Here is a 12,775-nt window from a genome sequence, read left to right as displayed (position 1 = left end):
TCTGTCCACAAGCTTTATTTAGGTTTGCTGTTGATGGGGTACCTTGTCAGGGGCTGGGGCTACCTGCCTTCAAAAACCTTTGAGTTTAGGGTTTATTGTACGTGGTGCACTGGTTCATTTTCCTATGTCTCTTAACGCCGTGTGAATCAGTTCATCATTAACAGATTCAAACCATATGTGTTTTATATTTTCAGAAAATTTAGATAAAAATCAGTATTACTGACAGTGTTAAAGTTTCTTAGTTTGCAGAAGCATCCTGCCTTTACCTTTTTTTTTTTTTTTTGGTTCTGGAGATTGAACCATGGGTGCTTTTCCAGTGAGCTACATTCCCCAACCTTTTTTATTTTTAAACTTATGAGACAGAGTCTCACTAAGTTGCTGTAGGGCATTGCTAAATTGCTGAAGCAGGCTTTGAACTTGAGTTTCTCCTCCTTGCCTTACCCTCCCAAGTTGCTGGGATTACAGGCATGTGCCACTGCACCCAGTGTGCCTTTATCTTTTTTAACCTTGTGTGAGTACCTATTCCAAAGGCAAAAGGCGTGTTAGTGCTCAGTGCTCTGCTCTCCCCATGGGTGCCCTTCACTATTCAGAAACCTAAACTGAAGCAGTGTTTTTGTGGGGTCCATATTATAATTATATAGAATGGTGAGATTCATTATTACATATTTGTGCATGCACACAATGTAACAATATAATTTGGCCAATCTTGGTGCAGTTTTAATTGGATATGCACTTAGCAACTCCCCTCATTTGACTTCTGCCTTCTGGTTGACTTTGACAATCAGTCCTTCTGAATTCTTAGAGCTCCTGTTCAATGTCCCATATGGTTTGTTTTCATTGACAACCTAGGGCCCCACAGCAGTGGCGCTGATGTCAGTATGTCATGTCTTTGGATCTTGACTATGGTTTGCTGCTGTTCTTTGCTCCCTAGCCTGGACCTGGAGGAAAGCCTTGGGTTCCAAGTCTCCTGTCCACTTGTGAATGGATCTCCCCAATTGGTTTCCAATGAATCCCCTAGTGCACTTTTCAACCCATTTCTTTTTCTTCTCTGTACCTTTTAAAAATTTTTCTTGTGTGCTTACTGAGTCAGTCAATTTCCTTGTTCCAACAGGAAATTGATAATTTTGAAGTAATTCTTAACTGTCAGGGAAATGAATGAAGCATTTATGGTAGATGGAAAGTTTTGACCTAAGTGCAAACTCAATTTTATGGACCAGTGTAATATCTTTATGGTTTGGGCATAGATCTGTCCAGTGGAGAAATATATTCAATTTTTTGAGAATTTTCCATTTTCGAAACAGTAGTTAGTGGAAATGAGAGCCTTACCAGCAGAACTGGGCTCTGCAACACTTTGACTAGGAGTTTCTAAACAGTGGCCTGGAAGGCTTGTGGCTGTGGCTGTAATTATGGTTGGCAGTTCCAGGCTGGATACTTCATGGGCTCTGAGCAGCAAGATTTCAGAGCGCTAACAGCCTTATAGATGGATCACATTTATGAAATTCACAGATGGAATCCTGGTTGCTTTTTTTGCTGTCAGATAGTTTAACCCCATGGATTTTGTTGCCTTTTTGATGTATCTAAATTCCCATGGTTTTTGGAAATGTACTGTGATGTGACCTAGGCAGGTCTTCTCTGTACCTTTTAAAAGGATCATGACTCTGACAAACAACTTCCCTAGTCACCAGTCTTCGAATTGGTGGAGGATAATGAGTCTTAGTCAGCACACATCAGTAGTGACATGTGTGAACTTTTGAGAATAAAAGGATAGTGTTGAGTGCTGACAGAGGAGCTGATTTTTATCAAAAAGAAACTGAACAATTTTTTTGATCTTATGGAAAAGGAGTCAGTTTGGGCAAAAACCAGCAGTTAACACACACACACACACACACACACACACACACACTCTTAGAGGATGTCTTGTCTTAGTGGGCATATCATTTCTACTTGTATCTGCAGGGAAAGTACAAAAATTAATATTAAATCAACTGTGACTTGCTGAATGCTGCTACGCATCAGATGCAGTTCTCATTCCTAATGTATATTATTCTGTTCATGCTGCAACCGTGTTTTTGTGGTGGGAAGTAACAATCCCATTTTAGAGATGAGAAAAAGGGAACAGAGGTCAACCAGTTAGCTTATGTGCAGCCAAGCCTATTCTGATCATGATTTTTTAAAGGAATTTAACAAAAGGTAATGCTATATAACTACTAATGGGTTAGTCTGGGTCCATTTTCCAGTAGATGAGTTTGTTCGTCTTCCTTTCTTTCTGACATTTTATTAGGAAAGTTTCAAACATACTGAAAGGTTGAAAGGATTCTGCCATGCATTCAGATGTCCTCTAGATTTTGCAGACTTTAACATTCTATTAGATTTCTGCTCTATTATGCATCTGTCCATCTTTTAGTTCACCTTGTTTTTTTGATGCCTTTTGGAGAAAGTTTCTTATAAGCTCTTTATCCCTAAAAACTTGAGCATGCATCTTATTAAGTAGAATTCGGTATTCATTTTTAACTTTCGGGAGGTAAAATTTGTTCATAGCAAGTCACATGAATCATCCCTGTAGCATCCACTGAGTTTTGAGGACTGCTACACTAGGTCACCCGAACATGAGGATGTGGAGCATCTCTGTCACTCCAGACAGGACCCCATTATCTTTCTTTAGTCTGTCCTCACTACCTCCTCCTCCGGCCACCACTGAGTTGTTTCTCACCCTAGATTAGTCTTGCACGTTCCAGAACTTGTCATAAGTGAAATCTTGCAGTGTGTGTTTTTATTTCTGGCTTTGTCCTCTTACCATGGCCTTTCCAAGCCTTGTCCCTGCTCTTGTGCATATCAGCAGTTCATGCTTTGTGGGTCATACTGTGACTGTTGCATTCTCTCCATGCTTTTTCTGTAAAAGAGGCTGCTGGTGGTGCCATCCTGGGACTATAGGTTCCAGATTGAGAACAGTGTTGCATCAGTTTATCACTTGTGTCCAAGCTCTCACACTCAGACTTTCCCACCCATTAAAGTATGGACAGTGTGATGACTGTAGTAGAATTCACTGTGGAGCCCCCAAATTATAAATTAATTATCTAAGAACCAGTATCATCTTCAAAGGAGAGACTTCTAGATTTATATTTTTAGATAAACATGAATATTGTTTTCTAAATTGTTTGCACATTACCTCCAAATTATATTTAGATTATCACCTTCTATGTCAGACTAGAAGGTTATCATCTTCTAGTCATAGAAAAGAATCTGTTTAGAGGTAGAAGAGAGCAAAAACAGCACTGAATTAGGTGAATACCTAATACACATATATAATATATATGAAGAGAGATTCAGGCCTTGTTTAAAAACTTACACAAGTATAGTTTATTGTCTCTCTATGTGGGATTTACTATTACTGCTTTTTTTAGACATTCAGCCAATATTTTCCTTACCTGTCAGAACCGACAATACAGTTTGATTCTCTTTTTATGAAAATCTTATTCTCAGTTTGAAAGCATTTCTGTGTGGGTAAACTGGTGTTAAAATCAGCTCCCTAAGGGCCCTTTGTAGATAATTTCCTTTACCCTGGAGACTGTCTCAAGTGTGAGCAGGCTTCTGTTCTTAGGAAATGATAGCACAGGACCCATCTCAACTGTCAAAGCACCTGCCTATAGTGTACAGCATTACCAGGCACTAAGCTAGTATTTGCAAAGCCAGTTGCATGCTGCCTCAGGTGTGTGTCTCAAGGGGTTTGCCTGGTGATCACCACTCATCCTTTCTCTCTCTCTCTCTCTCTCTCTCTCTCTCTGGTACCGGAGATTGAACCCAATGGTGCTTAAACCACTGAGTCATATCCCCAGGCTTTTTTATATTTTATTTAGAGCCAGCGTCTTGTGAAGTTGCTTAGGACTTTACTAAATGCTAAGGCTGGTCTTGAACTTGCAATCCTCCTGCCTTAGCCTCCCGAGCCAGGCAAGCGCCACCGCTCCTGGCCATCCTCTCCCTCTTCATCAAGCTTGTCTGTCCAGAGATTGTACGTTCAAGACTAAGAAAACACAAAAGTAAGTGGCAGTCTCCCTTCTAGAAGGAATTTCCAAGCCAATAATCATTTTTTGAGGTATGTTCTTATACAAAGCTGAATGTATTTCTTAGCGTAACCTTTTCTTTGCCTTGAAAACTGTGTAATGTTCATTGGAAAATTAGGGTTTCATTATTTCAGAGAAAATGTACTATCTTTGAGAATCAGATTACTGAATGAAATTAAAAGATGCTTAATAGCGATAGGAATCAAGGAAGGCATATTGAGGACATCTTATGCCTATCATATTGACAGAAATGTAAATATATAATATCCTGTAAATGTGACTCTCCTGTGCTAATTCTGGTACTGTGCATTGGTACCATTTAGGGAAGAGAAGAGAAACAACAATATCTGTTATTGCTGACGATGCATAATTTCAGTGGCCCAGCAAGGGCATCCTAATTATTTACCTGGCATAACCTTTCATGTGAATGTAAGAAATCTGTTTAAGAGAGGTCACTGAAGCCTCCTTTGTAAGAGCAAAGAAAAGAGGGCAAATGTTTAACAACAGGAACATGAATACATTGGTTATACAGAGAGGTACTGCACTCTGATGAAAGAACATTTGTCCACCCGGATATATCCCCAAAACAACCTTGGAAGGAGAGATAATTACAGAAGAATTTGTACAGGGGGCTGGGGATGTGGCTCAAGCAATATCGCGCTCACCTGGCATGCGCCCAGGTTCGATCCTCAGCACCATATACAAAGATGTTGTGTCCGCCAAAAACTAAAAATAAATATTAAAAAAAAGAATTTGTACAGTAAACTTTTATTTAAAGTTTCAGCTGCACATAAACATATGTTCTATGGATACATATATGTAAATGTACAAAATATGAATATAAAAACCAAATTTAAGAGACTGGTTATATGGAGGGTGGTGGCTGTTGACCAGGAGACTTCAAGGATGTCTATAATACTTCCTAGTAAGAGGAGGAGGCATATAGAGTAGATAGTAGGCATGGAGTAGATAGTTGACATTTGTTGAGGTCCAGTCTGCTTAAAGCGTTTTAATATATGTCAATTTATTAACATCTCATAACAGCTCTGTGAGGAAAGTTCAGTCTTCAAGTCATGGAACTGAGATGGCCAAGGCCACATGGCTGGGGACCAGTGAGAGCCATTTGATCTGGGCGTCAGCTCCAGAGCCCCTACGCATGGCAATGATAGCTCAGCCAGACCTAGGTGGTAGCAAAGGTATTTGCTACAGTAGACACTATGCTTTTTTATATGCATGACATATGTAATAGCTACAATGAAGACTATGTTGGAATTCAGAATAGTAGGGCATTTGCTTATTTGTGTGTTTTTCTAATAGAATTGTCCATCTGGAAGCAATCAGGTAAGAGTCCATATTAAGATGCAATTTAATTTAGGATTTTTCATTTTTTTAACATACCTCCTTGTTAATAAGTAGCAATAAACTTCATTTAGTGGTTGTCAAACTCCTTTATGATTTCATTCTCACATTATTGTTAGTTAAGGGAGAGGGAACTCCTCTAATGGACTTAACATTTCTTCATTTGGGATAATCAAAATAAGCTTTTGAGGACAAATTGTCTCCTGGATCTATAGGCATTTCACTAAGGAGCAGATGAGAGCATAGCAGATTCAGAATGATGGCCTGGTTCCAAAAAGATGAATTCTAGAGGTTCTTAAGGAAGCTAAAAATCACTTAACTTTTCATGGTTTTATTTTTTCAGGCATCACAGATTGCAGCAGAAAATATTGGAAGTGAATTGCCAGCCAGTGCCACTCGATTTAGGCTAGATATGCTGAAAAATAAAGCAAAGAGATCTTTAACAGAGTCTTTAGAAAGTATTTTGTCCCGGGTAAGTGGTTTAATTTCTTCTGATTTAAGTTAAATCACTTTTTAAGAAAGTGTAAGATTTAATTCTATGCTTTTATTATATCAGTGTTAATCATAAAGTATAAAAAAATGTACAAGCTTTTTTATGTCTTCTGTCTTAAAACAATGTTATCTACATTTTAAATTTGTTTTTAAATGTCAGTCTTTTTTGTTTTGGTACTGGGGATTGAAGTAACCCTGTGCCAGGGGCCATTAACTACTGAGCCACATCCTGGCTCTTTTTACTTTTTGTTTTGAGACAGGATCTTGCTAAGTTGCTTAAATCCTCACTTAGTTTCTGAGGCTGGTTTGGAACTTGTGATCCTTGTGCCTCAGCCTCCTGAGTTGCTAGATTACAGGCGTGCCCCACCATGCCCAAGGTTTAAAAAGATATATTCTCCAACCTTTTGTATTCTATTCCATGGGATTTTTTTTTTTCCCTCCCCAAATAGTGTTTTTCACTGGCCAGTCCTTGAACAGAGCACAGATGATATATTTGGTGTGGGTTCTGTTCTTCCTGGTGTTACTAGTGACACCTTAAAAAACCAGATTCTGTGGGCTCCTGTTGTTAAGTGTTTGGAACTGTATAGAGGGGTCTGCCACCCACCTCCTGTTGGTGAAGTGGTATTGGAACACAGTCATGTTCTTTCATTTTTCTATTTTCTAAAGCTGCTTTTTTGCAAAATCAAATACTTGCCACAGACAAGATATTACTCAGAATGCATAAAATATTTACTTTCTGGCTGTTTACAGAAAAAATTTACCAACTACAGCTGCATAGGAAGAGCAAAGTACACATACGCATCCCATCTGTGATTTCTTTAAGAAATTATTCCCTCCCACCACCACCAACCCATTCCAGGAGTATACATAGCCTTGATAGCACATCTGAAAAATCAACATTTGATTTTCTGTCCAAGTTTCACACCTTTTTGAAGCTTGCACTATTTTATTGTGGTTCTTTGTGATTTTATGACAAATCCCCTTTGAGACGTACTTTATTTACTTAAAGAAAATTAAAATGTATTTTGTTTGAGAATATTTCTGACAAAATTTGTAACATCCCCTGAAATAATTAAACATCTCCTGAGATAATTAAAAACTGTCCATTTATAAAACAAGGGTTAGAAGGGCTGCATTCGAGAGTTTCTAGAGGGATAAAAAATAGGTTTCAGGGTATGGGCAGCTGGCTGGTTATGATGATATGTGACTTGGGAGAGAACAATTGAGAGTGCTTGTTTGAGTACTTGCTTTTCTTTGTACATGGATTGTCTTTTTCCAGCCTATTTTTCCTGCCAAAGGACTGATCCTCAGTGTGTTGGAATGTTTAGCCTGATGTGGTAATTAAAACAACAACAATTAAAAAAAAAAAAAAAACAGAAATGTTGATTTTTTTTTTTCTTAATGTCCGTAATGCTTAGCAGCAATTCTCAATGGATGCTTTTTTCTTGAGTTTATATAAATTAGACCAACATGCGTGTGGCTGATGCCTTTGCATAAGCCTCAGGGCTCATAATTCAACTGTCTTTTCTTCATATAGGGTAATAAAGCCAAAGGCCTGCAGGAACACTCTACCAGCGTGGATCTGGACAGCTCTGTGTCTAGCACATTAAGTAACATCAGCAAAGTAAGCACATATCTCTTTTTATGACACTGGAGAAACCAAAAGTTTTTGCTCATCTTCTAACTATAGGTCTCTATTGAAAAGAACAAAAAAATATCCTCATACCGCCAATTCCCCCCAAAATTTGGTACTTCCAGCCTTCTTGGTGCAGGTGGAGGGGCTGGTCATGTAGTTCTACCATGACAAAAGTTTTACATTAAAAAGCAGATGCTGTTCCATAAACAAAGAAATAAGATCACAATTTTAGACAATTAAGCTCTAATTCATCACAATGTAGCAAATGAATTTTCTTCCCAAGTAGATTTTTTAGTAATAAAAATAATTAAAATAGAGCCTCAAAAGGGGGTTTGTGAATTCAGAGAAATATACAACTTAAATTCCTGAAACTTTAATTTATCCTCTAGCTGGCCCCATGATTGTAATCATTAATGTTTTCCTAAATAAGCATCTGCCACCAAGCACAATTATAGCAGTGAACAGTTCTCTTTGATAACAAACTTGGATATAGGTCCTTGTCTCATATCCTTCTTCCTAGATATTTAGGCATATCTGAACCTGATTCAACATCATAACGCCCAAAAAGTGGGGTTTGGGGTTTTGCTGAAGAGGCCAACTTTTCTTTCTGTTATTAGAGTATGCTCTGATGCAAGAATGAGGAATTTTGTGGAGGCCAGCTCCTTACCACAGGAATGGTTTAAATTCTTCTGTGGTCTCTTCTAGATATGTGGCTTTCAAAGTTTTTAGGCCATAACCAAGAATAAGGAACACATTTAATGTTGTGATGTAGTTCACAAACATGTTTCTACATACACATGAAATTGAAAGTCCACAAAATGGGTATTTACTTTGAATAGCATGTTATATATACTTGTATTTTTTTGGCCTTTTTTATTTAGTGTGTATCAAATGAAAAGGTAGAATTGGGTTCTCCATTCCACCATTAAATGAACTCATTGCTTTTCTGTCTAGTTATACTGATGTATCTGACCCTCTTAGAAATTTTAGTAGGGGCCTGCTGGTATACTTTGTCTTATTTTATCATTTGATAAAAATGTATTGGCCACTGCTGTGTCCTGGATGCAGTGCTGAACACTAGTGTGCATAAGTGGTAATGGTTCATTCTCTCAACAGCATCTTAAAAAATACAGTGTTAAAATGTTGTTGTGATTATTAATGTTTGAAAACTCAGTCCTGTGCAGTCCTTAATGAAGCAATAACTTGCATTTGTATAATATTTTATAGTACACAGAATACTTCAGCTGTATTATCTTATTTGTTTTTTTGAAATAGGTAAAATTTCACTGTACTTTCTTATCTGTAGATAAGAAAGTGAGGTACAGGAAGAAGTTGTGTGCTTTCTTCTGAATCATGACAATTACCTATAGAGAGAGATTCTATAATCTAAAAGTAATATAAGATGTAAATTTTAACTTCAAGATTACCAAGTTAAACCTCAGCACTAGATCAAATGCAGAGAGAGCCTTGAGGTGTGAGTAACATTTGAACATGCTTGGCAAAGATAAAGAAACTTGATGAAACAGCAGAGACAGGGGAACAGCACTTGTGCTACTTACAAGCAATAGGAGAGTCCTGTTTTCCAGGGCGAGGGAACTACTTATAGTGTTTCTACTCAGGACAGCTGTGTTATGGATGATGATCTTTATTCTTGCTTTTGGGCATTTCCACCATTTCTTCAGCAAACTAGCATCTTGTCTCTGGCAAGCAAGTATTTAATGGATCTTTATGTCATACTTTTGGTGGCCACTAGAAAAAGTTCTAATCAAATGTGTCTGCAATGTTTTTCTGCACTGGGATTAGAGATTTCTAAATCCCACAAATCCCCCGTAGAGTGTCTGATCTGCTGTCTGTCTGCTACCAGGAGCCGTCTGTGGGTGACAAGGAGGCCTTGCCCATCTCTGAGAGTTCCTTCAAGCTTCTTGGCTCTTCGGATGACTTGTCCAGTGACTCGGAGGGCCATTTCACAGAAGAGCCTGCTTCGCTTTCCCCCCAGCAGACCTTCAGGAGGCGAGCAAACACCCTGAGTCATTTCCCGGTGGGATGCCCAGAACTTCCAGAGCCCACTCAGGGCTCTCCAGGGGTCTCTCAGAGAAAACTTATGAGGTATCACTCAGTGAGCACAGAGACGCCTCACGAACGAAAGTAAGATTTGTTTAAAACATAAAATTTGTTGTGTAAATAGCTGGGATGTGTCTGACTAACCAGGTAGGCGGGTCTGGGGGATGCTCACTGGGTGAAAGAGAAACCTGAGTCAGGTTTACTCTTGCTTTAAAAAGATAAAACTGGCAGCAGTGATGTGTTCTCAGTTCCCCTAGGAAGTGTGCAGATAAGAGATGATTGCTACTTGTTCAAGTATGGGTATTGTCAGGGAGTAGGTAAACTAAGCAGAACGGTCCTTAACATGTAGCTGGTATCTTGGTAGCTGATCTTTACCAAATTGGTAAGTGGGTGAGCAGATTCTCATTTGGAAACCTAGAAGCAAGCTGTGCTAGAATTGAGGCACAGTATTCATACAGGCAGAGTGGGAGAGACAGGCCTTGGATACTGGGGTGGACTCAGCAGCCTGGGTCCTGTCTCTAGATCTGTCTTAAGCTGGTTGTGACCCGGGAAAACCTTGGAATAGATGTTGTCTAAAATTTCTTGCACTCAGAATTCTGGATTCTTGTAACAGGTTTACAAAGTTTAGTAATTGGGCTTCAAGTGAACAGTTGGAATTTTCTGGTTATAAAGAAGGGTGAAGAGCATGGTGACAGAAGTTTTCCCTGTTCCTTCCAGGCACCTTAGTGATTAATCTTAAGTGCCAGAGACTATGAATAGATGTTGAGTAGATACAGAATACCTCTAAAAATCTCTTAAAAGCCCTCAGAGGTAAGTATGAATTAGGGCCATACCTGTAAACAGTGGCTGCCTTCCTCTGGTGACAGCAGCAGCTCCAGGACACACGTGGGGCTTGTCTATAGTTTGTCCACAGGTAGAGGAGATTGATGCAGCCGCATGAGTCTGTGCAGTGGTGTTTGAAATGTTTCAAGAAATGACATGCATTCATCATCTGGGACTCATGTAGCAGAGCCTGTGGGCAATGTTCTCAGTCACCCATTGGAAAGCATGGCTGGTTCTTTGAATTCAGCTGGACAACTGTGATCACAGAAGGAGGTCTTCTGCCAGCAACTATTTAATAAATACATCGAGAGCGGCACAGCCTGCTTAGCCACATAGGTTTCCATTGTTTCCCAACACCCTTTCCATGTACTGCTTCCTCTCTGCTTAAACTCCTGTATACCCCCTCCTCTGTTTCTGGCATTTTTGGTGGTAATGGAAGCCCTCCCACCTGGAAAGTCCTGGTTCTCTTGACAAGTCTTCTTTTGCACACAGCTCAAGGTGCCGCAACTTAGTTTCACCATTTTTTCTTTCTCCTTTAAGAAGGTAGCTTTGTGCAGGATCATGTCTGACATTGATGATGAGAAGATATGGGGCAGGGAAATGTCTGACTTTCTCTCTAGAATGGTCATCTTGCTTTGTTTCCCTCTTGCAAACCATTTTCTCCTGTCTGTAGGAAATAAGACATTGAAATTCAGGGCAGGATACTGTTTCAAAAGGAGATGTGTTTTTAAAACCTTAGGTATTTTTTTTTTTTTTGCTTTTGTTTTTGTTGTAATTTTAGATTTTTTTCCTGTGAGTTGCCAGAAATGGAGTAGAGAAAAAAAGTCTAATAACACTGGGAGCATAGACAAGTGGGAAACGATCAAGAATGGCCTTTGGTACACAGTGTTTTTACTAGAAATTGCCTCTGCAGGGGAGAGCAGAGATGAAGAGAAGTGGAAAGAAGCCCTGTGCTTCTGTATAGTTTTTACTGAGACATAAGACAAGGCAGCCGTCTATGCTCCTTCCCTTTGCTTCCTTCCTTCCTTCTTCCTGCTGCAATCCTCCCCTCTGCCTCCTTTCCCCCTCTAACCCCGTGCTCTCTCCCATTGCTGTTTAGCGTGGACCATCCACCCGTGGGCGAGTCTAAGCCTTGCTCAGGCCAGCCTTCGGCGCCTGCTCCTCCACTTCGTCTTAACCCCTCCGCCTCCTCGCCAAACTTTTTTAAGTACCTAAAACATAATTCCAGTGGAGAACAATGTGGGAATGCTGTGCCGAAGAGGTGAGCACACTCGCATGGCAAGCTCAGTGTCGTTTGTCTTTGCTGGGAGTTCACGCTGGCTGAGCACTTGCCCTTTGGGGGTTGGGGGGATGGCCACACAGCACTTCCCAACAATCACTTGTGTGTGTGTGTTTAGTTTTGTTTAGAATGGATCTCACTGTTAAATTTTGCTATTAATTTTTTGAACAATATAAAAGTAATCTTGATGACAGACTTTGTATGTACTTAGTTTCATATTCCCCTGCCCTTGGTGTGCACATACAGACACAGTTGAACAGCTTTGTTTAACTGTGTTCACTACCATTTGTGCCATATCAGAAACTTCCTGATTGTCAGGAAAATTGTGGTTTTTTTTTGTTGTTTTTTTTTTAATTTCTTTTTCTCCCTAGTATGAAAGGAAGATTCATTTGGAAGGTGGACATATTTTTTAAAAAAATTCATTTATTGATTCCATTCATTTAAAATTGAATCTTATTGACAGAAAATGAAAGTTGAATCTTATTTGTAAACTATTTTTAATTTCTTACCTGGTCTACCTAGCAGTAGAATGAAAATGTGTATTTTTTAAAATTCTGAAGCTTGTATTTTTTTACTTTGTGTGTTTATATTTCTTTATCCTAAACTCTTTTTCTGACCAAACTCTCAGCATCTCGTACCGTAATGCCCTGCGGAAAAAACTTCATTCTTCCTCCTCTGTGCCAAATTTTCTAAAATTTCTGGCTCCTGTAGATGAAAATAACACCTCTGACTTTATGAACACAAAAAGGTAGGGCTTGAATTAGATATATCAAACCTGGATGTTATAGTGTTGAATTGTCAGATATATGGGATTATTTTAATTTCTTATGCCATTTAAAAAATCATTTGAGCTAAATCTATCGTATCTTCTTTCTCATACGTTTTTTTCTTATTGGATGTCTTTTTAAAAATGTGCAGTTGACCTGCTCTCCAGTTTTGACTGAAGTTTTCTTATTAATGTCATCTTCAGTAGATTCAGTGTGAAGCAGGGCTCTGAGAGCAGTGCTGCTGGGTGGGGCGTTTGTGGCTGTCCTAAATTAACGTGTCTCATCTATAAGTTGGGGAGAT

The 12,775-nt window shown here is 39.1% G+C and overlaps 1 protein-coding gene across 3 annotated transcripts in view; it reads left to right on the top strand.

The window, feature by feature from the left end:
• Tbc1d1 (TBC1 domain family member 1) overlaps positions 1-12,775 on the top strand; it is a 214,792-nt gene that overhangs the window by 128,518 nt on the left and 73,499 nt on the right. For 2 of the 3 annotated variants that reach the window (XM_026385235.2, XM_026385263.2), the window contains 5 exons: positions 5,761-5,889; positions 7,447-7,533; positions 9,410-9,690; positions 11,528-11,689; positions 12,336-12,455. In XM_026385235.2, the coding sequence (XP_026241020.2) occupies positions 5,761-5,889; positions 7,447-7,533; positions 9,410-9,690; positions 11,528-11,689; positions 12,336-12,455 (779 nt within the window). The remainder of the gene's footprint in view (positions 1-5,760; positions 5,890-7,446; positions 7,534-9,409; positions 9,691-11,527; positions 11,690-12,335; positions 12,456-12,775) is intronic. The other variant, XM_026385254.2, reaches the window with a different exon arrangement.

Source organism: Urocitellus parryii, chromosome 10 (genome assembly GCF_045843805.1).
Source record: "Urocitellus parryii isolate mUroPar1 chromosome 10, mUroPar1.hap1, whole genome shotgun sequence".
NCBI lineage: Eukaryota > Metazoa > Chordata > Mammalia > Rodentia > Sciuridae > Urocitellus > Urocitellus parryii.
The sequence above is the reverse complement of the archived record's forward strand: the minus strand, read 5'-3'. Positions and strand labels throughout refer to the sequence as shown.